Source organism: Lissotriton helveticus, chromosome 3_1 (assembly GCF_964261635.1).
Source record: "Lissotriton helveticus chromosome 3_1, aLisHel1.1, whole genome shotgun sequence".
In the NCBI taxonomy this organism is placed as follows: Eukaryota; Metazoa; Chordata; class Amphibia; order Caudata; family Salamandridae; genus Lissotriton; species Lissotriton helveticus.
Window position 1 is genome coordinate 507,916,949 of NC_136061.1, and position 23,947 is coordinate 507,940,895.

The 23,947-nt window shown below is 40.1% G+C and overlaps 1 protein-coding gene and 1 long non-coding RNA gene across 2 annotated transcripts in view; one reads left to right on the top strand and one right to left on the bottom strand.

The window, feature by feature from the left end:
• TMEFF2 (transmembrane protein with EGF like and two follistatin like domains 2) overlaps positions 1-23,947 on the bottom strand; it is a 937,676-nt gene that overhangs the window by 764,445 nt on the left and 149,284 nt on the right. The window contains exon 4 of the mRNA XM_078680410.1: positions 2,678-2,704. Coding sequence (XP_078536536.1) covers positions 2,678-2,704 — 27 coding nt within the window. The remainder of the gene's footprint in view (positions 1-2,677; positions 2,705-23,947) is intronic.
• Positions 11,152-23,947, top strand: part of LOC144822651 (uncharacterized) — a 147,751-nt gene continuing 134,955 nt past the window's right edge. Inside the window, exon 1 of the long non-coding RNA XR_013608659.1 lies at positions 11,152-11,288. This is a non-coding gene — a long non-coding RNA (uncharacterized LOC144822651). The remainder of the gene's footprint in view (positions 11,289-23,947) is intronic.

A 23,947-nucleotide genomic window follows, 5' to 3' on the forward strand; every position in this document is an offset into this window, starting at 1 on the left:
AGCGAAGAGATTAAGCAGGGTTGTATTTTCTCACCTTAAATTTAGGTTGAAAGAAATGCTATTTTGAGCAAGTATATCTTTGCTAGGCGCTTCCCACTGTACCTAAGCTTTATGGACCTGTCAACTGTATTAGATTGTGTCAATCAAACCAAGTTGTGGCTACCCTTGTTGGTTATGGAGGTTGGAGTTTCTTTGGTAAGCTTTCTACATACTCTTCATGTTAACTTGCCAGCCAGAGTTTGTTATGGTATTAAGGGTGAACTGACTGACACTTTTGATTTATCTCCAGGGATACGCCAGGGTTGTATCCTGGCCCCATTATTATTTACTCTATGTATCCATAACCTTATCCCCTGTCTAAGCAATGCCTCTGTTGATGTTCTGGTGAAGACCCACATTCCAGCATTATTATATGTTGATTGCGTGTTTTTTATGGCCTGTACACCAAATTCTCTCAGCAAAATTGTAAGGTTTTTTGTATCTTGTAAGGGCAAATTGGAGCTCGTCACCAACTTCAGCAAATCCCATATTATGGCTTACAGCCTGGCAAATGTATAATGTATTGAATCTATCGCCGTTTTCTTTCTGTTGTGTGATCACTTTTTGTGCCACTTTCACATTAGTAGTGTGTGTTTAGTTTGCACACTGAGCACATGTTACATTTATGTTCCTACTGCTCAGTTCTTGATCATACTATGCCCTACAGTAATTGTTTATTTAAATTCGCCTCTATCTCATTGTTATACATGATCATGTTCTTTTCTCCTTCTATATAGATGTATAGTTGTTTTTTCACATTCATTAAGTTTAGGATACACTTGTGGAACCTTGTAAACATCTAATTTGATCTTAATACAGAAACCATTCGTAGACACTGTTCTAAATAGCTATTAGTACCCCTCTTCACTTTGGTCTATAGCTTGCTTCTGTGGGTTTTATACAAAAATAGAGTTTTATTCATCCTGATGTTTCACCAGTGTCCTCTTCTTATCCTAAGAAGGATGGTACTTAGAGGCTCTTTAGGCCATCAAGTAAGTAAATAGACCTGGAAGTGGTAGTAGTGACGAGGGAGAAATTATAAAATAAAATGCAGAACATTGACAAATCAAGACAAGACCTGAAAACAGACCAGTGTAAACAGAGTACAATTGCGTTTTCTAAACCCACTAATAGAACAATTTGTAACAAGATTTTAGATTTTTTTTTTAATGCAACGTTCTTCCAAAAATGATACAATGCCTTTAGTAAAATTCGAGTACATCGAATACGGGAGCCAAAGATTAAAAGAAAAAGCCCAACAGATCTCTTGACATGCTCATTGCTCACAGTTCGTTTTTGCTAACACGAGCAAACAAATAATCACACAGAAATAAAAGTTACATGGAATCAAATAAGAAACATTCTATTTAATGAGATGTACACAATATACTTTAAGAACACAAAATGGATTTCGAACGTCAATAAACAAATCATTACAATACAGTTAGCAAAACAAACCAGGTGCTTGAACAGGCAGAGCACACAGCGTAAAGAAGAGAAAAGTGAAACAATCTCAGAGCAAAGAAATCGCATAGCGTAGTAGTGTGTGGGTATGTCAATTACTTTTAACAATGTTGGCGACAATAAATAAGATTTTGAGCATGTTTTTGGAATTGTGTGTAGGGGAAATTTATTGCATAAATGATGCACATGTGCCCACAGCTTCTTGCACTATTTCACTCAAATAAGGGCTTGTCTTTTTCTGTTTATGGCGAGGCATAGCTCTGTACATTATTTAAGATCAGAGGCGTCTAAATGTGCTTTCCGTCCCAATTAAAATAGATTGATTCATCCAATTAAAAAGAGGACCCAGGCAAGGAAAAGAATGGGACGTGCACTTATCTTTCTAACAGTGTATTGGTGTCACTTGTATAGGGGGACCAAAGGACAGCTGCACTCGGGAAATTCTAATAGCGTCACTTTTAGTGACGGTTCATCTTCGTTTGCCATATGTATGCAACAACGCAATCATTAAAATATACACCCACCAAATGTATCCTTTTCACCCTCCAATAATAAATCGCAAACAAGGGAAATGGCCAGTATTATTAAATGCTTCTTTCTCTTTCAGAAACTACCAGAAAACTGATACGAAGATAAATATATCAAATACTATACAACTAGCCATGAAAATAAGCTGAATACAACAGTGACTGTGAGATGATACAAATAAAGAATTAATTACATTATCTGACTGGAGAAATAGCAGAAGACCTCTTGCAGTTCTGCAGACATAAGCTTAACTGATCAGGTCTTATGGAGGAACTCTAACATTCAGCCTGTCATGAAAAGGCTTACCCCACATTTGCATTTTATGGAAAATTACCACATTATTCCACTGACTGCTCACCTTGTGCTAAACACCTACCCGATGGAACAGTTTAACAGGTAAAAAGTACATTCAAACACTAGGAATGTTTTCCCAAGGGATATGGTGATAAATCAAGTCTAGAATAACAAAACTATTTTCTCTTTCAAATAATAGTGTCTCATGGAATTTCCTGGCAGCCGTGTAAAATTACTATTCGTTGTTGTCAGAGAGAGCTCATCGGTACGTTGAAGAGATACAGAGGCATAATCATAGCACACTGTTAACAGAACACAGTGGTTTAAGTTGAGCTGTTAAAATGTCTCCTACCTCCATCCCCAGATCCCGATCCCGCATCTGCAACAAGAAGAAAATACAATTTGTATTCACATGTATGAATTCATTCCATACGCATTGAATGAAGCACAGATACGTTCCACACTGTTACTGTTCCATGCCACAAGTTATAATGATGGCTGTCTTTGAGAAAAAAAACCGAATGGCTCTAATCTCAACATGTTCCATTCAGGCTTGCATCCCCGTCTGTAAATATATGCCCACAGCTGCACAGCAATGCAAAAGGCTTTCATGGGATCTATGAAAACCGTTGTAAACCTTCTTAAGGATGTTGACATGATCGTCTTCAATTGCCACAGGGTGTGGTGATTACTAGGTGCAGGATCCTCTCCCGTTTACAGTTTCTAACCCTTTAAATGAGGGATGTACAAATTAATCTCTAATGAGTACTGATTTATGAAGATGTTCACCCATTCCAGACACTTTTCTCATTTCGACAGGTTTTTCCTAGTGCAATTTTAAAGAGTGGGAATTACCAAATGTGCCTTGTTTTCCTGCAAAATGTGCAATGTTAATTTGAGCAGAAATGCACGTCTCTGTGTGAATAGGGAGTAGAAATGGACTTGTTATGAGTCCATAGGTCTGGTAGAAGTGTGTGGCATTAGTGCCATGCAGAAATACACATGTATATTAAAGCATACTCTTGTAGGATAGTACAGTTATTATTATTATTATTAATAGAGATTTATAAAAAACTAAACCCATAGGCGTCAAGGCGCTGTGAGTTAAATGTCTGTGTATGGATAATCAGAAGATCACATATTGAACTCTCTATAGATCTGACAAAGCCCACCATATTTCTGAAGTTAATAACATGAGCATGGTTACATTTTCAAATACAAATTCTTGGGAATACCTTATAGTGAATGCTGAGATTGCCTGAGCCAATTAAATGACCAGGACTAATGCCAACACTTCCTGTTTGCCAATTTTCTAAGTTAAAAAAGATCAATGACAGGGGCGTGAAGCATACATGGACCGTTTTGTTCTTTAATTTACATGCAGGCGCTGTTACTGGGAGTACCAATGATAGCCAGTTTATTGCCCTTACTAGGGTCCTTTAGCCATGTTCCATATTTGTGGAATACACACCTAACTGCATCCTCATCAGTGATCACACTTTGAAGAGGGTGATGATGCTTAACTAGAGAACTAGAAAACTGAAAAACTGATATTGCCACCACTATGTAAAGAAATATTATTATAAGTCAATTTTAAATACCAAAAAGGATGGTGACTCCAAACTAAAATGTTGCTGTCACCTTATGAGCTCACCACCATGACAATGCAAAAGAACTTCTGGAATAAAATCAAAAGGTGGATGGCTGCAGATAAGCGGCTAGTGAAGAGCTCAATTGAACAGCTCAAAGACCGAGCTAAACAAGAATGGGTTAGGATAACGTCTCTTCCCACCTCTAAACTCTTTGGAAAATATTTTCCGAAATCTAAGTTAAAAATATCAATGCCCAAATCAAAACAGTGGTGCATAACTAGTTCTATGAACTGCTTCACTTAAAGCAACCCACTTACTTCTGCATAGATCATAGAAGTCTAGTAGTTGGTGGCACCAACTTTCATGCAGAGGTCCCAGTTTATCAAATCTGTGCTTTCCGTTTATGAAATGTGTACTCAAGAAGGTCTGGAATACAGCTGTAAAAGGGACCACAACTCTGCAGCTAGGGACCTCTGAGCTCCCTCCCAGGGAATCAACAGATACAGTTTAAAAGTGTCTGCTTCACACGTCAGTGATGACACAAATTTCACCTGCTTCTCTACTTAATAGAATGAAACCATGCATCACAGCCAGTAACCTCAGGAGCCTAGATTGCGAGCACCTGATATCACCTTGCTATAAACTGAACTCAAGGGGAGGAGGGGCCTTTTCCACCTATGGCCATAATCTTTGGAATGTAATGCCTACCAGCCACGGCCCGTGGAGGGAGTTACGGTGGGACAGGAAGGCGGGCCGGGGGAGGGGCTGGGTGGGGGGTGCTAAACACCGGAGTATGCATAATTGGAGGTAAGTAAACAATTTAATTAATAAAACCAATTTCATAGCATGCACTGCCTTGCATTTTGCAATGCAGGGCACGCTACGAAATTCGTTTTAATTATTAAATTGTTTACTTACCTCCAATTATCCATACTCCGGTTTTTAGCACCCCCCCCACCCTGCCCCTCCCCGCCTTCCTGCCCCACCGTAGCTCCCTCCACGGGCCGCAGCTGATGCCTACTGATCTTCGCCAAACCCATTCTCTGCCATGCTTAAAAAAAATTCAGGAAAATGAAATGTGGAAGTAAATCAGCATATTACACACACATATTTATATGGGTCCGGTTCGATCTTTGTCCTGGTTGTGACGGATGAATCAACGGAGTTCCTGGAATATATATATATATATATATATATATATATATATATATATATATATATATATATATATATATATATTAAAAAAAAACACAAAGTAATCCCAATGCCACAACAGGAAATTATGGCGCAACACAAGGGCACAGACTCCATAAACTGGTGTGAATAATGATGAAAGTTTAAAATGACACGTTGCGGCTCCCAGACATGCAGCCATGATCATATAGTGCTCTGTGTGAACATGTGCACAATATATACAGGTGAAAACAGCAGTCTGGTTACTGTGTCTATTGCAGTGAGTAAGTGGATTTACTACATCTTTTACTCCGTATTGACATCATCATACATGTTGTTTTACTGCAAAAAGGAAAACAAGCTCACCTAGGTCATGACAGGCTTATGAGCGAACAGAGAGAACTGACTAAATACAAGTGCGCCGTCACTGCTTGCAATTACTGATGTACAAAGATATCACAAACAGACATCAGATTTGACATCACATACTTCAATGGAAAGATTAGGACGCTCGGATTGAAACCCTAATGTAAAGTATCAAAGAAGGCAGGTTTCCTTTCCAAAGGAGTTTATTCTAAGTACAGGGTAAACAGGTGGAGTCAGGAAGCACAGCTGCACAGTCGCTCAGGCAGGCTTCAACTGCCCCAACATGGAATACGAATCTACTCGTATAATACATTCTACAAGATAGCTCGTTCTAACACGAGCCTTAAAGCAACATACAAGAAGTAATTAAAAGCACAACATAACACATCCCCCCCCCTCACAATAATAACTAATGAATTTCAAAGAAGAAAAACAACAAAATAAAGAAAAAGAAATTGAAATAAATCTTAATAATTTACTTAACGTAGTCCTTTAACCAATACGGCAACATACGCGTCCTATTGGAAACTTTAACAGCAGGTAATGTGGGTGTTGTAACTATACCACTATTAACACTATTTTCACACACACGACTGGTGTCAATAGAGCTGGGTCCATGTTCAGCATTACAAGGTTCATGCAAAGATTTATTGACTTGACATTCAGGAGAAACTGGAGAACCAGTTACCACCTCTCCCTCCCTTAATTGAGGAAGGGAAATATTAGGTGCAAGATGGGACTGTAATTCGCTGCCATGAAAATAATCTTCAACCCAATCAAAGTCAGTACGTTTGTCTTTCACAATCTCACTCTCCCTATGATTCTGAACAATATCTAAGGCTACATCTTTCAAATTCCATACTTTGCCGTCACTTAATCTGACTGAATTCCTAAGAACTTCGAGAACCTGTTTAGGCGAATCAAATTTATTCTCCCCTTTCAAAACTTTGTAAGGTTTTTTAATCCTGACCCAATCTCCAGTTTTTACAATGACATCTTTCACACTATGGCGCTGATCATAGTAAGTCTTACTCTTGTCATGTACTAATTCTAAATTCCTCTTGACCTCAATCGGTGACCACTGTTGTACATTGTCTTTAAATAACCAGCTAGGATTAACCTTACACCTGGGTAACCTGCCTCTCATCATCACAAAGGGAGAAATTCCTGTGCAACTATTCAAAGTCACTTTGTAAGACCAGACAGCCTTCTGTATTTCCACTTTCCAATCTAACCCCTTGTAATTTGCAGCTTGTAAAATACCTTTAATCACTCTGTTGAAGCGTTCAACAGTTCCATTCCCGCTGGGATTATACAATGAGGTCGTTTTGTGTGTAATACCACATTTCACAAAATAATCTTTCGCAATTCTAGACATGAATTGTACACCATTGTCTGTCAAGATATTTACCGGTAAACCTTCCACTACAAAAATCTTATCTAAAAATTTCAACACAGCCAGAGTATCTACCCTGTCCACGAATTTAACTACAGGCCACTTGGTAAACAAATCGATAGCAACCAACCCATATTCTTTCGGGTCTCCCACTGGACCAAATATGTCCACAGCAATGGTTTCCCAAGGCATGTTAGGAATGAGTCCATCACTCATAGCTGGTCTCAAAGTCCTCAAAGATTTGTCTGCAGAACTGCAAACAGGGCAACCTCTGACAAAATTTTCTACCTCACTGTCAATTTTGGGCCACCAAAACAAACTTTTAACTGCTAACTTAGTCCTTACTATACCGAAATGTCCCTCGTGACACAACTGTAGGATCTTTCTTCTCAACCCAGAAGGTGGAACAATTCTATCCCCTCTCAATAAAACTTCCTTCTCAATAGATAATTCAGATCGTATCTCCCAGAACAACTTCACAGAGCCAGATAACAATTTTTCTTTTGGCCATCCTTGACAAATGAATTTTGAGACTTCTATTAATACTTTATCTGCATTATGTTCTCTTATCCAATCCTCCCTGCTAATCGCTGGGAACCCAGAATCATGTATAAACGCCACACTAATGTTCTCCCAAGGATCGTCAACGCATTCTTCCAGAGGGGAAGGAAGTCTTGACAGACAGTCAGCAACAACATTGTCTTTCCCCGGAACATATGTGATACTGTAAATGTATTCTTTCATGCGCATAGAAATCCTTGCCAGCCTAGCAGAAGCAGTAGCAGTGCCATCAGTGGATAAAATGTGGACTAACGGTTTATGATCCGTCCTGATGTGAACCATTTTCCCCCAAACAAATGCACGAAAGTGTTCCAAAGCCCAAGCGCAAGCCAAAGCTTCCCTCTCAATGATAGGGTATCTGCTTTCAGCTGGCGACAAGGCTCTGGATGCAAATAAGATGATTCTGTCTTTACCTTCGTCATCCACTTGTGACAAAACTGCGCCCAACCCTTTATCGCTTGCATCAGTAGTCAGACAACAGTCCAAATTAGGGTCAAAACTAGACAAGGCACTCACTTTCTGCAACTCCCACTTGATTTCTGTAAACTCTTTCTCACATTCTCTAGACCATTCAAATTTCACATTTTTCTTCAGCAAGGACCTGATGTTATATACTTTAGAAGCGAAGTTCTTAATGAACTTGGCGCAATACTCAGCCATACCCAAAAAAGATTTGATCTCTTCTTTAGAATCAGGTGCAGGTGAGTTAACAATACTTTCTATTAGTGAAGTTTTTGGTCTGACACCCTCCTCACTAATTATATGGCCCAGATATGAAACACTTCTTTCGCCAAATTTGCATTTAGATAGCTCAACTGTCAACCCAGCTGAATTAAGTGTGTTAAAAACCTTCCATAGTTTCATGTCATGATCTTCCTTGTCGGTGCCTGCAATCAGAACATCGTCCTGAAAGAAACAAATGCCATCCATATCACCAAATAACTTGTGCATTAAGCGTTGGAACACTGCAGCAGCAGATGCAAGGCCGAATGGCATCCTAATAAATTGAAAACAGCCAAACGGTGTAATGAAGGCTGTTAGATGCCTAGATTCAGGTTCCAAAACTACTTGGTGGTAGGCAGCGGAAAGGTCTACTGTGGAAAACCAGGTCGCTCCCCTCAAGGAGGAAACCATCTCGTTAATTTTTGGTAAGGGAAAACGTTCAATCACAATATTCTGATTAAGGTGGCGTAAATCAATACACAAACGGATTTTACCATTAGATTTTCTTGCTACCACTACTGGACTAATCCACTCCGATGAGTCCACTTCCTCGATAATTCCTTTGGCTAATAAGCCCTGAATTTCTTTCTTTACTTCGTCTCTTATTAATAAGGGAATAGGTCTAACCTTATGCACTTTGGGTTGTGCATTCCCTTTGAGCATGATTCTATGCTCAAAACCCTTAAGTTTGCCTAACTGTCCACTCACCACATTGGAGAATTTTTTCTCTTCACTATATCTTCCAATTTGCTACATTCATCTACCACTAGTACCTTTTCTTTGCTATTAGGGTCTAAAATGATATGGAGATTCTTCTGGTCATACCACCCCAGGACAGAAGGTCCTTTTTTAGATATGTATAACTTGCCTCTTGTCACCCTACCTTTAAAAATGAAAGTGAGCCATCTAAAACCCAAAAGGTCAATTTTACCTCCTGTATAACTTACCGGGTTAACATCTGAGGCATTTAATTTATCCCCTATTTTCTGTGTGAAGTTCTTTTTCCATATCTCTTCGTTGATAATCGTATATGGAGACCCTGAATCTGCATATACTTTAACTTTTATACCACCAAAAGAGACTTCACATATAGGTTTGCCCTCCATAGCTTCATCAGTAATGTTCAACATGTAGTTGCCTTCCTCAGTAATGTTTAACATGTAATTTCCTCTTACATTTTTTACACAACTCTCCTCATCTTCACTACTCTCGTTCACGCACCCGTCCTCATTCCAAATGCATTTGACATTAGTGCGCCTACGGCACATTTTGCTAAAATGGCCTATAAGACCACAAACACTACACTTTTTCCGTAGGGCAGGGCACGACTTGTAGTAAGCCATATGTTCTTTGCTGCCACATCGGTAACACCTTTTATCCTCCATTTTATTGTCCATCCCTTGATTCTTGAAAGGTTGACCAAAATTTTTATTCAGAATTTGCTTATTCTGATATTTAGGTGTTCCTTGGATTTTGAAAACAGCAGGTGATGCCTTGTCCAGATCTTTAATGGTATCTTTAACAACTGTGGCACATCTCCCCGACATTTCCGATTTCCTCATTATTGCAAGTACATCATCAAGAGGTGCATCGCCATTCACCCACAGGCGGTCTTGAATTGGAGAATTTTCATTGTGCATAACCAGCTGATCTCGAATAAGTTCATCATGTAAGTCTCTGAACTTACAGTCAATTGTAAGTTTTTTAAGGTCATCAACCCATTCATCCACCAATTCATCCTTCTTCTGTTTTCTTTGGAAGAATTTGTGTCTCACGTGTATGCATACTTTAGGCGCAAAATATCTGTCCATATCCGCAATGGCATTGTCAAATTCACTTGAATCAGCATCAGCTAACTTTTGCATACGTGAATATGTCTTTAATCCTTTAGGACCCAGAGAATGTAAAAGTATTCTTTTCTTTTGTTCTGGTTTCATTTTAGTATTTTCATCAATTGCACAGATGTAATTATTAAAATACTCCTTCCATTCCACCCACTTCATGTCTGGTTGTGAACCAGTAGCCCAAAAAGGTTGTGGGGGGCTAATAACAAAACTTTGTTGAGCCATTACTTCTTCACTTTCACTTTGGGTTTGATCCCCAGAATCCATATATATAGTACTTATAGAGTATGAAAGGGTCTAATCAAAAATACCCAATTTTGTAATAAATATACTTTGTAATAAAATCAAAACGAGTGCCCCGACAATCTCACCTGTTTACTTTTACCCTCTTCGAATGAAGTCATTTGTACAAAATTACAAGTCAAAAGCTCAGCATCGCTTCGTCAAAGTTCGTTTTTCATTTGTTTTTGTGATAATTTTTTTTCCGTCTCGGTGGAGGAAATGCCAAAAATTCCCCGACCAATCCAAGATGGTCGCCACGCAGGGTCACGCAGCGTGACCTGGCGCGATTATGTCATCACGCGGTCAAGGAGAATGCGTGAGTGACGTATGGCAAGTAGTGGTCGCGCGTCAGGAGACCGTGTTCAGAATTTGGCTCCCGACTGAAAGATGCCGGCATGCGCAACCAACGGAAGCTTTGAGCCAAGTAAGTTCTAGCCACAATAAACAATATACGAACCCACAGTTCCTTGGACGTCCCAAACTCTTCGATGATTCGGATGATGAGAGAAACAATAGATTATGTTTCCCTTTTCCTTTGATGGATTGATGGTGAAAAAAAAATCAAAAAAATAATTTCCACGAGGTTGTAGGCTGTAGGGTGTCAAATCTCATCTAATCGTCGCCAATTGTAAAGTATCAAAGAAGGCAGGTTTCCTTTCCAAAGGAGTTTATTCTAAGTACAGGGTAAACAGGTGGAGTCAGGAAGCACAGCTGCACAGTCGCTCAGGCAGGCTTCAACTGCCCCAACATGGAATACGAATCTACTCGTATAATACATTCTACAAGATAGCTCGTTCTAACACGAGCCTTAAAGCAACATACAAGAAGTAATTAAAAGCACAACATAACACCTAATGAAACGCCTGCTGGAAAAATTGCAAAATAGCAACGGATTTGAATGAAGACAGAATCGTGCCTTTCAAAATCACAAAGCGTTCGACACGTGTCTGAGTGGAATGGCTGAGATAATGTTCCATGCTTAATGAGCCACCAGGGTCTCGGAAAATAACTACCCGCCAAATCTGTGTAAGTGAAATTACGTCGACCGAAATGCGAAGCATGTGTAAAAAGTGTCAAAGACCGGGCTGAGACAGTGCGTGAGCCCAGAATGCAGGATGCGCCAAACTGCTCATGGTTATTGTCTGCCTTTGTGTGAGGTACTGTAGTGTACCGTGCTCGCTAAGTCAAGGTTATTGAAGCTTGTGAAGGTACAGACTGTAGAAGGCGGCTGCTGTTTTGTGATAAAAGGATAAAAACGTATGCACACAGTGTGAGGTGTCGAGGGACATAAAGGGGGCTGTGCTGAGGGGCAGGATGGCGGGACTGTGCGTGAAAAATGTGCACTGTGGTTGATGTGAAGGTACTGAACACCATACTTCTTTAAAACTCCCCTCCAATCCTGATGACTGGTGATTAAAAAATGTTTTCCTTCCTGTTCATAAACAGGAAAATATGTCAGAAAAGTCTATGAGAACCCTTACTACCCTTATTGTGTGACTACGTGGATGTGTATCCATGTGTATGTTATTGCCCAATGTTACGGGTACGTCAGAAAACAACTAAGTATTTGCTCAAATGCAAAATGTAAAACAAATTAAATAATGGCACTAAAAAATGTTAATAACTGCTTAAATGCAATATGGATACGAGGTTGTTGCTCAGTGAAAAGGAAATAACTATAACACCCCTAAAACGTATAGTTTTTTGAGTGAATTTCAAAGGTTTTTTAAAAGCTAATTCCTAACTATATAAGGCCTGAAACCTATGTTTTTTTCAGTGAATTTGCAAGGTTTTTAAAATGCTAATTCCTAACTATATAAGGCCTGAAACCTATGGTTTTTTCAGTGAATTTGCAAGGTTTTTTAAATGCTAATTCCTAACTATATAATGCCTGAAACCTATGGTTTTTTCAGTGAATATATATATACATATATATATATATATATATATATATATATATATATATATATATATATATATATACACACTCACATACATACATACAAACATACATGTATATAGTTAGGTTTGAGTTTCCATAGGACACAACTTTGGCGCCATTTAACACATTTTTTATAAAACTTTTTTTTAAAACATTCTTTCACCTCAGCTTCAACCTGGAAACTTTTGAGATGACCCATCAAGCAGGGACCAAGAGAAAGGGGGGCTCCCAAACACGTTTTCTCATTCATTTTTCTATGGGAAACTTAGACACAGCTACAGCCCAAAAGGCTGAACTACACTAAACCACATTTGGCAGAAAACTAGATCTTGGTCCAGAATGTGTGCCATTCAGTAGTCAAAGGCAAACCTCTCTTTATTCAATTGTCAAAGACAATCATAAAAGATAAACATAAAAGAATTCTAAAAATAGACATATGACAATTATAAGCAGCAATATGAAGACACATTAACGAGGGATCAAGACTTTTCCGGTAAAACACAGCTGCCTTAAAAAAAACTGATAACTCTAAAACAGACATCACTAATTGGCAAATATGGTAGAAACTTAAGGGTGACTCTACATTGTTTACAATTGTAAGGCGTACAAAGTAATGATAGATAACATATTCTAAAAGGTGTATACAATATGCAAAATACCAGGTGGAAACATTGTGGCAGGTGCATTTCTTATCGGTTAAACTGCCATAATGACCCAGCGGAAAACATGACATATGGTACCCGCCCTGAGTTTTAACAGTAGAAATCTTTCCAAATTATTGGTCATATATGTTAAATAAGGCTCTAGAACAGCATTTGATCAAAACGGAATAGTTAAATACAAGTGGTTTGCTCATTTCTAGACATTCCCATGCAGTGCAACATTTATCCAGAAACAATAGTTTAACTGTTATCTTATTAGCCTTAGGTTCAGATGCAGGATTGTCAAACAAACTAGATTCGTCCAGAGTAAGCAAAGTATGTTTAAAATAAGTCAGCCAGGGAATATCCCAGCCCAGAGTACAATGTATACAGTCAGTGAGAAAAAGAGGCCTTGTGATCATTTCAAACCTGTTAAGGCAGGGAGAGTGTTGTGGATGGTGTTCGCAGTAGCATAAAAAAAAAACAGGCGGGAGCATGAGCAGCTCCATCCCCATTTTAGGCACAAAGGAGGAGGAAAAAACTTTCATTTGGAAAAGGAAGAAACATAGCCAAAAATAGCAGATCAAAAACTACAGGGAATTTGAAAAGAAGTCACCTCTGAGGTTAAATTATGTATTTGTGATTGTAGTGTTATACTAATCACAGTATGGTGCTGCACAAACACAAGTATGAACTTGCATAGAGTGCATTGCCGTAGTTGAGTCTGCTACTGATGAGGCATGGGTGACTGTCTTTCTGGCCTCAGTGGGGATCCATCTGAATGGTCTTTCGAAGCAGGTGAAGAGTCTGGAAGAATGATGAGGAGACAGTGTTGATCTGGTGATTCATTGGGAGCAAGAAGTCCTATATGATGCAAAGGTTTTGTGTGTGGTCCATGGGTGTGGGGGATTCCTAATGCTTAGGGCCACCTGGAGTCTTCCCAAGCGGAGGTGTTGTGCCCCAGGATGAGGACTGCTGTCTGACCTGAGTTGACCTTGAGGTAGCGGTCTCTCATTCTGATACCACGGGCTCCCACTCAACAAAAGAGTCACGGCCAAGCTCCTCACACACAACTACAAATCTCTCCACAATGCAGGACCAGCATACTTGAATCACCGCCTATCATTTCACTTGCGCATCAGACACCTCCACTCTGCCGAAATGGCCCTTGCCACTGTCCCTTTTAGCCACAAGACTAGTACCGTAGGAACATCCTACTCCTACCTCGCTGCCAAAACCTGGAACAACCTGCCTCTCCACATCAGGCTTTACCAGTCACTGACCCAATGTAGGAAGGATCTCAAAACTTGGCTCTTTGACTGAACCCAAGTTGTTAATGCTGTTGCGCAAAGTGCAGATCTTTCATTGCTGAGCGTCACTGGTGGTCCCTGTAGCTAGAAGAGTCAGGTTCATCGGAGCTTCAATGTGACGGTCAGCAAGGGTGGCAAGATATTAGCACCAACAGGCCTATTCCCGGTCACAAAGAGCCCAAATCTTCAATATGTCTCCTTTTCTTCAAGGAGGAGCTCAACTGATGCTACATTAGAACTCACTCCAGCAGAGGCCAGTCGGGCAGGCAGATCCAGTTGCAGGTCCAGGCATGTCCAGTTGCAGCAGCTAAGCTGGGCAGTTGCAGAGGGGTTTCTGGAGCTTGTTGTGTCCCTCTAGGTCAGAACAGGTGGTCAATCAGTTCACCCTAGGAGTCACTTCAGCCTGAGATGAAGGGAGTAGGTCCAGTCTTCCTTTTCAGCTGGCAGGGCAGGCCTCAAGCACCAGGGCAGCAAGGCGTCTTTCTTCTCTAGTATCCACAGGTCCACAAGTGGACTGAAGAGTGGGTCTGAAGGTCTCATTGTTATACCTGGTGCCCACTTAAAGGGTGAAGCTTCTGGAGTTTTCCCCCTACAGAGATGTTTGGTGTTTCCAGCCTTTCTGTCCTGATCCCAAGTCTGTCTAGGGGTGCAATAAGCTAGTGCGTAGTCCTTTTTGTGTGAGCTGAGCCAATGCTTTTAAAGTGGAATTGTGGTAGGTGACAGCTCTGCCCCCATCAAGTTTGAAATGGCCCATCCTGCCAACAACCAGACCCTCTGTTGTGATACTGTCTGGGAGGAATACACAAATGCCATTTATGCCTAGTCTTGTGACCCATGGAACAGGCTGCAAGCACCAAATGTTTTGGACAAGAAAATGCAACTTTCTGCAATCATTTTCAGAATTGTGAAGTAAAATCCAACTTTACCATTAAAGAGGGTTTTACATTACAATTCTCAGACACCAAACATGACTTTCCTACCTGCTCCCAATTTTATCACTTATTAAATGTAATAAGGGAACACAATGCTATTCTATAGGAGAGGAAGGCCTCACAAAAGTGAAAAAGAGTTTAAGAACTTTTCCTATCAGGACATGTAAACTTAAAAGTACATGTCAAACTTTTTTTAATACAATGCACTCTGCCCTACGGGCTGTTTAAGGCTTCCCGTAGGGGTGATTTATATGCATTATAAAGGAATGTTTAGGCATGGCACAATGTTTATTTTGCCAGGTCAAAATGGCAGTTTAATATTGCACACACAGGCTTCAATGGTAGACCTGGGGCAAGGTTTAAGGGGCTACTTAAGTGGGTGGCGTAATAAGTGCTGAAGGCTCACTAGAAATATTTATTTGCAGTCCTCAGTATATGGCATTCAACTTTACTAGGGTCTTACAAGTAAGCTAAATATGCCAATCGGGTGTAAGCCAATTTTATCATGTTTTAGAGAGTGAGCACAAGTACTTCAGTCCTAGTTACCTAGTAATAAAGAGCACAGAGTCCTACTGTCAACAAATAGAATTTCAGGAAAATAGGAGGGTATAAGGGAAAAATTTAACAAATGTGTCCTCGATGCATGTGAGTGAATATGAGATAGTTAGTAACCATCTCTTTGGTCATAGCTATATATCCATGTGAGAGATTGATAAAATGGACCTGTCCATGGCTGACATTGTCAAACAGTAACACACTCATGATGAAAATAGAGATTATCGGACTGACATTGTTTGGGTGAATTAGGAAATGTAGAGTATGAAAAAACAACAAATTACATTGTTAGGATGAATTAGGGAAATAGTTAGTGAATGCAAAATCAAGTGACAGTGAGTGAAAAAATGAGTGACTTGTCTTCAACTGCTTGGTTCAGAAGTGCTGTGATATTTAAAACATGCCAATATTAGTAACAAAATTTACAAATTTGCCCGAACCGCTTCAATAAATGTTCTTCACTGAACAGCACATCATAAATTACAGTGCTCACAGGCAATAAAAGGACTGTTGCTTTAAAGGAAGCATCAATGTCACAAAATTATCTTTTAAATTGGAAAATGGGTGGTCACCCATTATGTGTATTTTCTAGAATGGTTTAAAAATATAACAGCATGTGGTGGAAGTGACAAAATGTGATTTGTACATGTACTCTTCGACCATCCCGTACTAGTCAACTGTGGAAAATTGGTTTAATTTACTTCATTCGTTCTTCACACCTGTTATCAGATAACCTTGGTTTGATTATTATACAGTGAGAATATTGCATTAAAACAATCACCTTACTTCTTTTACAATGCTATCCTGAGAGTGTTGGGACACTTATTTGGCGTAATACTTTTGTCATGTGCTGATGATCAGTTTTATTGCCTCATATAATTGATGTGCCCCTAACTGAGACATTCTGAAGTTGTAGTCTACCTCCGGCAACCAGCAGCCAATGCATCACAGATGAAGCTCAAAAAAGGCACTCCCTGGTGAATTATGGGTCAGGTGTAACGGCATGCCCAGTCTCAAATACGGACACCGGATTCCCACATGTTTTTCCTACACCTTCTTATTCGCCTCAGGAGACCAAGAACACAATTCACAAAGAGCCTCCACAGTCATGGTGGAGGCTCTGCATTTAGGGAGGTATCTCCGCTATGAGAAACTGTAGTGTGGAGATATCACCCCAAGTGCAGACTTAGCACACGACTCAGGGGCTGCTCGTGAATCAGGCCCCAAATTCGTAGATGGTGGGCAGGGCTTGGAAATTCTTACCACATCTTACAGACTGCCTGATTGTTCGGTCTTGGATAGAACACAAGATGGAGGTGTACAATGGCCTGACGGAAACCCTGGACGCGCCCACCTCCCTACATTTTTCTTGTTAGTGTAGAACGTGGCCAGAATTAAAAGCAAAATCAAGGCCCACTCTTAGACCGAGTTTGTGCATTCCCAATTGATTTTATGCCTACAGAACATGGTCTATCCTGCCTGCCCATACTAATGGGTTTAGCGCATTCCATCTACCAGCACTTCACCACCCTCTTGGCACTCAAAAGGGAGTTTGGCCATTTACATTTTAACCATGGTTAAGTATTTCTATGATACACAGACAATGCTGTCATCATGGGTCTTACAGTGGTAGCTCTGCAGCATCTCCTGAATGCCTCTGCTTCTTTTATGGAAGGGCTAGATATGAAGAGTAACACTAGTAAGCCGTTTGTAATGTCTTGTGGTCATAGGTTTGACCTGAAGCCAGTTAAGCTCCAGGCAGCACCTCTTAAAGATATGGCTAAAGTTAACTATCTGGGGGTAACCTTTAATGGCAGGGGGTCCTGGACTCCACAGATAGGTATCAGAAATAACCAGCTTGCAAGGAGTTTTAATGTTGTTTTCACCTTTGCTGCTGACCTGGGCAAAAGATCACTTACTCACATGTTGGCTATTTATTGTGCTAAATGTGTTGGTATGACCACCTACAGCACAGGTGTGTGGGGTTCTCAAGCATTAATGCCGTTACATACTACTGAATATAAATATACACACTATGCCATTTGGATTTACCACCATCCACCTCCCTGTTTATTTCACCCAGCGAATTAGGGCTTATTTACCTTGAGGATGTTTTAAGGGCTTATCCTTTCTTATTGTGGCGCAGAATCTGGGTGAATGAGGCAGTTTACCTAAACAGATTCTTAATCAAGGACTGTCTGTCTCTGTCACAGTCCTTAGATATTCCTTGGTTGAAAGGTGTTAGGGACCTGATACTGGCCAGGGGCAGGCGGGACTAATTTGAAGACCCCCTGTGACTCCTGCTCAATATACCCAAGAAGACACTGAGGGATACAGGTTACATTTTCTGGGAGGAAGATAGATGGGCCTGGGTGTCTGCACTTCCCTCTGCTTCCCAATATCTGAACCTTGATCCCTCCAGGAGCATGCCATCTTTTTAAACATTTGATACACAGCACTATATGTACTTTATTGTGCTTAGGTTTTGCCTCAACATATTTCATAGATAAGTCACCTTTCCCTAGTGTAATGACTGGTCGTATAATCTATGCCTTGCCTGTACAATGAGGTATTAGTCGAAAGCACTTTACATGTTGCGATCTTCTGCACTCCTTATACTCATCATAGATCCAAGGTTCTTAAATCTTTTTTAACAGACACTCTCTGCGTCTTTTGGGATCTGAAGAGTTTGCTATTATTGCTTATTCCTTATTCCTTTTTTAGGCTGGTGTTTAAGGCAAGAAAATGGTATGGCCAATAAGAATAAAATGTTAGTGTTCTGCTACCAGCGTCCAATTTAAATCTGGCCTTTTAGTATTGATTGCACAGCCTTTTCCTTGTAGATCTGTCTTTTTAATCTATGTATTGTTATTATTTTATAGCAGATGTTTTAAATGTGCAGAATTGCATTGAGAATGAATCCCTCGGGACTCTGTTTTTAGTGTACAATGATCTTATTTGGGGGGCGGGCTGCTTTAAATTGCTATGTCTTATTGTATGTTGTACTGTTCTTATATACTTTTATGGTCTATTTATTATGACCGAATAAAGTTGATTTGACTAGACTTGAAGTAAAGGAATGCCAAATATGTGTCATCTATCATGTTATTTGTGATCTCATTTGTGCTGACACATAAAAGGTTATGAGCAATGCAAGGTCTCAAGTATGTTTGGAAGTTAGAGTTGCAAGGATCACAATAACTTGCGAATTTGGAAAATGTGAAGGTTTGTATTTTAAACACAATTTCTCGTCATCTGATGTTGTTCATCTTTTTTATTCAATTTATAATACATGTGTGTTCTTAGGACATTGGCAAGAATTTTTTATTTTACATAGAATTTTCAGTGAATGTCTTTAGTTTTGCAGATACAGAATGCCCTCTGCAGATACTTCAAATTCGGCCAACGTTGATAGCAAAACAGAACTGTGTTTCTCTTATGGACTATATCAGTTAATAAAAGTTATAATATCATTAGTGCTGGAATACATGTCTTATACTCACACAAGGAAATATACTCAGACTCAAAACTCTCCAGAAATATGTCAGTAGAAGAGATGTTATTGTTACAATGTAAAATCTTAAAATCCTATACATTTGCTAGTGATGGTGAGCTTTGCAGCCACAACCTCTCCGAAGGAATGGCTTGTGACAATAAACATATTGACACAGATTACATCATAATCAACACCGGAAATGTTAAATATCATATCAAAGAATTCAGCACCTCAAACCCAAGGACCCAGTGACCAACATCTTTGATGATGTACGGCGTGCAATGGACACGGCAAGGCCTTTCGCCCACACACTGCAGCCAGACATAATGTCAGTCAGTCAATCACTTTTATTCGATTAAAAAAAAAATCACAAAAAGACACAAGATACAGATCATAAAAAAACAGTAATATAGAACAATAAAATACATACAATTATAATAAACAAAAAATATGGATAAAATTTCATGTATAAAATGAGCATATATCATAAGTTCAATAAGACAGTATATAAAATTATTTCTTTCATCGTTATAAACTTCCCTGTGACAATTTTATTACATGATTCTGCCGGCACTTACTAAAGTAATTCAGTTATAATGTGTCCGTGCCGTGCGTTGATGCGCTTCTTGTTTAAACAAACTCCTGCCACTAAAAAGCTTGCTACATGAAAAGTTACGCGTGCACTAGACAAAAGTTGTAAAAACAGGAGCGCTGGCCTGACCTGTAAGAAGCCAGCCTCCCGGAGAATTGGTAACAAATATTTTTTTCTGATTTGTGCATAGTGTTCGCAAAACATAGTAAAATGTAATGTGTCCTGTAGTGAAAAATGATCGCAATCACAAGGATTTGCGTTAACAGGAGTTTCCCACGTAGCATAGGAGCCCAACAAAAAGTGTATCAAATTTAAACTAAATCTAGTTAAAAGAAAACGGTGAAATGGTCTGGTTACAAAAACGAGGTAGGGTTCAAGGCCTGAAGCGGTGATAAGGGCATAATTTTTTCTGACAAGCGGTTTTTTCAGCTCTATCTCCTCCCGCTCAGCCATAAATACATTTATCAATGTAGATTTTATCACCGCGACATCCTCTTTTTTAATGCAATCAGGAGAATAAAAAAGTTCTATGCGCCCCGCATAAGACAGCATTGATTTTACATAAGACAGCCATGGGATTCTATGAGCTCTATCTAGGGCTAAACAGTCTTTGAGGATCAGATGGTTTAAAGAAATTTCCTGATTAAGCCAGGTTTTTAACCAACAGGTAACAGGGGCAGATTTTATTTGGTCTGTAACAAACCCAATGCCTAACTCAGAGTGTATGGTAAAAGTGGGGGTGTACTGGGGAACTGAGAGCAGCGATCTAAGAAATTTGTTTTCCGCCTTCTGGATAGTATCAGATTTTGTATATCCCCAGATTGAAGACCAATAGGTGGCTATAGCCAAGCATTTGGCTTTATACACTTTAAGAATAGCCTCCATTGGTCGTGACCCCACTCTTTTAACAAAACTCTGGAGGCTGCAGCAGATCTTATGACTGCGTTAATTTTTGACTTGTGTTGGACGCCCCAAGTTCCTCTGTCGTCAAAAATCACGCCCAGGTAAGTGAAGGAGGAGACCCTCAGAACTTGTTTCCCTGTGCAAGAGAATGTTATAGGTTTCTTATTCCTGCTAGTTAATCCCGCGATCATGACCTGGGATTTTTGGGTATTTATTTTCCAATCTAAGGAGTTCATAAAATCACCAAAAGAAGCCAATAGTCTATTGAGGGCCACACCTGTACGAGCCAAAAGAACTGCGTCATCCGCGTACAGGAGGACCGGGATGTTGGTCTCCCCTGCACGCGGGACGTCAGCCGCTGAGGTGATGAGAGCTGGCTCTAGTGCCTTTATGTATAGAGTAAAGAGGAGGGGGGGCAAGGATACACCCTTGCCGCACCCCCCTCTCAGATTTAAAGAAACTAGTACATCTTCCCTCCCGGGTGACTCTGACGGAGGCCTGTAGTCCACGGTGGAGGTCAGCTAAGAAGCCAACAAGCGCCGGCTCAATACCCATGTCCAAAAGGACCCCCCCACAGCCTTGACCTGTTAACCAGATCAAAGGCTGAGGAGAGGTCCATAAAGGCCATATACAAAGACCCCTCTTTCACTATGGTGTATTTACTGATGATCAAGTGCAGATTTAAACATTGATCCAGTGTGCTCCTTTTGGCCCTAAATCCGTACTGGGCATTCGACATGGTTCCTCTGCCTTCTAGCCATGTTGTTATCCTGCCTAAAATGACTCTGCCCAAGATTTTAACAGCAGAGTCTATTAGGGAAATAGGCCTATAGCAGGCGGGATTACCCCTTTGGCCCTTTTTAAAGAGTGGAATAATTATAGACCTAGCCCAGGACTCGGGAAATTATTTTCTCTTGCTGCATTGAAGACGTTGGTCAGAATCTTGGCCCAGAACTTTGGTGCAGACTTATATAAGTCCGCAGGAACCCCATCGGGGCCCGGGGCCTTATTCTTGAGTGTTTCGTTTATAGATTTTTCCACATCCTCCTCCCTGAAGGCTAGAATTGGCTCTAAACGAGGGTGGGGGAAAAGCTCCTGTGTGTGACCAGAGGAAGACTGGCTATAAATGTTACCAAAATGGGCGAGCCATTGCTCATCCGGGATAACACATTCCACACCATGATTCTCCACCCCCGAAAAATAAGGATGATTAATCACCTCCCAGAATTTAGAGCTGTCCCGCAAAACTTCATCTGATTGCAGGTCATTCCAGGCTTGTTCTTTGATCTGGTTTTTCCGAGCGTGGATAGCGTGTTTATATTTCTTCCTAGGAAGCGCTATATGAATTCTATTTCTGGGTGTTCCCTTTAATCCCTTTAAGAGGGCGGAGTGAGCCTTGGTACAATTTGTATCAAACCATCGTTTTCCTCTCTGCCCACCTGAGTATGCTTTAAGCGTTAAGTCAGTATTTACTTGTTGACATATTATATTAAAAGCCTTAACTATCCTAGTATTAGGGGCCGCAGGGTCTAAGCAAATGCCAACCTCCTCTTCTACCTTTACTAAAACCTCTTTTAAAAAAGTGACGGGTCACTTTAGACCATTTCAACCTTCTACCCTGATCTTTAGTTGTCAGATCAGTCGCGCATTGCGCCTGTGAGTCTTTAAAATCTAACAACCCCCCCCAGAGCAACCTCTAGTATCATGGGGTTATGGTCGCTAAAAATAGAGTCTTCTACCCTATAGCTTAAAATAAGTGACAAAAAAAAGGATGATAAAAAAATATAATCTATGACTGAACCTGTGTCTTTCCCCTTGAACGTTGGCCGTCTAGGGCCTAAGGGGCAACAACTTGATTCATAAAGATTAAAGGAGGCCAAAATGTTCTCCAAGGCTTCCCCTTGTTTAGTGTGTTCGACGTGCGTGGGGAGTGAAAAGGGTGGCCCTCCTTTGTCTTCCAAGATACAATCCAAACGGCAGGGGTGGATATTAAAATCGCCCAGGAGGATAACCTCAAAACTGTTATGTATAGTTCTATATTTGTCTAAAAGTTCCTCAAGGGACTCTAAGTGTTGATTTATACTGACATTTTCAGGAGAATTATAAAAATTAATAAGTAAAATAGCAGGGGAATTCACGACTAGTAGTTCTACTGCTAGGCAGTGGGGGGAGTCTGACTCTAGCTGTTTGGCTGTCCCTTTCAGATTAAGTGAGATTAATAACGATAGGCCTCCCTTTGCCCTCCCTGCTACACTCGGTTTTGCAGGGATGCTAAAGTGGGCATACCCATCTAAGGCAAATCTGTTAGCTGTATCCCAAGTTTCTTGAAAAGAAATTATATCAAAAGATGAAACAAAGCCCACCCATTTCTCATCATGGATCTTAGATCTAGAACCGGCAATGTTCCAACTAAGGATTCTACATGTATTTTTTTTAATTAGATTCAGACATAATGAATGAATGACACTGCAGAAAGACTGGAACATGAAATTTAAAATATTGAGGAGATGGAAGGAGGTAGGGAAAGAATTCCAAGAATTAGCCGGCAAGAAAAAAGTAAGGACAACTTTTGGAAAATTTTCAATAGTACAGAAAAAGCATGAGGGTGGTAGAAGCTAAGAGTGCAGCATATGATGGACACTATAGGAGTACATTAAAGTACAAGTAGTTAGATCTCTCCTAATTAATAGTCCCATGGGAAATGCATAAAGAACTAATATGGATTGCTCTGTGATGAGATGGTAGCATAGTCCATATCAGTGGGGTATTTAAAGTGAGGGCAGGTAGACGAAAAATGTGCTGAGTGGCTGCATTTTGGATGATCTGAAGACTATGAATCATGGGACGCCCAGTGCATTGCCATAATCTAAAATAGGTAGAAAGGAGCAGCATAACAGTTTGTGATCAGTCAACTAAGAAGAGACAAATTATTTGCCAAGCACAGGGTTTTAGAATAAATGGGCAGATTAAACACAATTCATTTGGTCAGTGAAGCAAAGAGAACTGTCAAAAAGCAGGTCCACACTTTGTATGCAGCCCACTAATCATAATGAAAGACAGCTCCATGATGCACAAAAGGTTAAAACGAAATTGTCTAAAATTCAGCTAAAACCAAACGAATTGCGAATGAAAGAGTACGTGTCCCTTCTGTTGTAACTCCAACATGTGTAATGGTTCACTAGCCTTCACCTGTGTACAGAAGCCGGTTCAGAGAGTTAATTCCTAGAACTGGTTCTCTGAACTGCGACATGTTAATCTGCTCTGCCCCTGCTTGGGTAAAGTGTTTGCTTAGGACAAATGTCGTGTGTGGAATT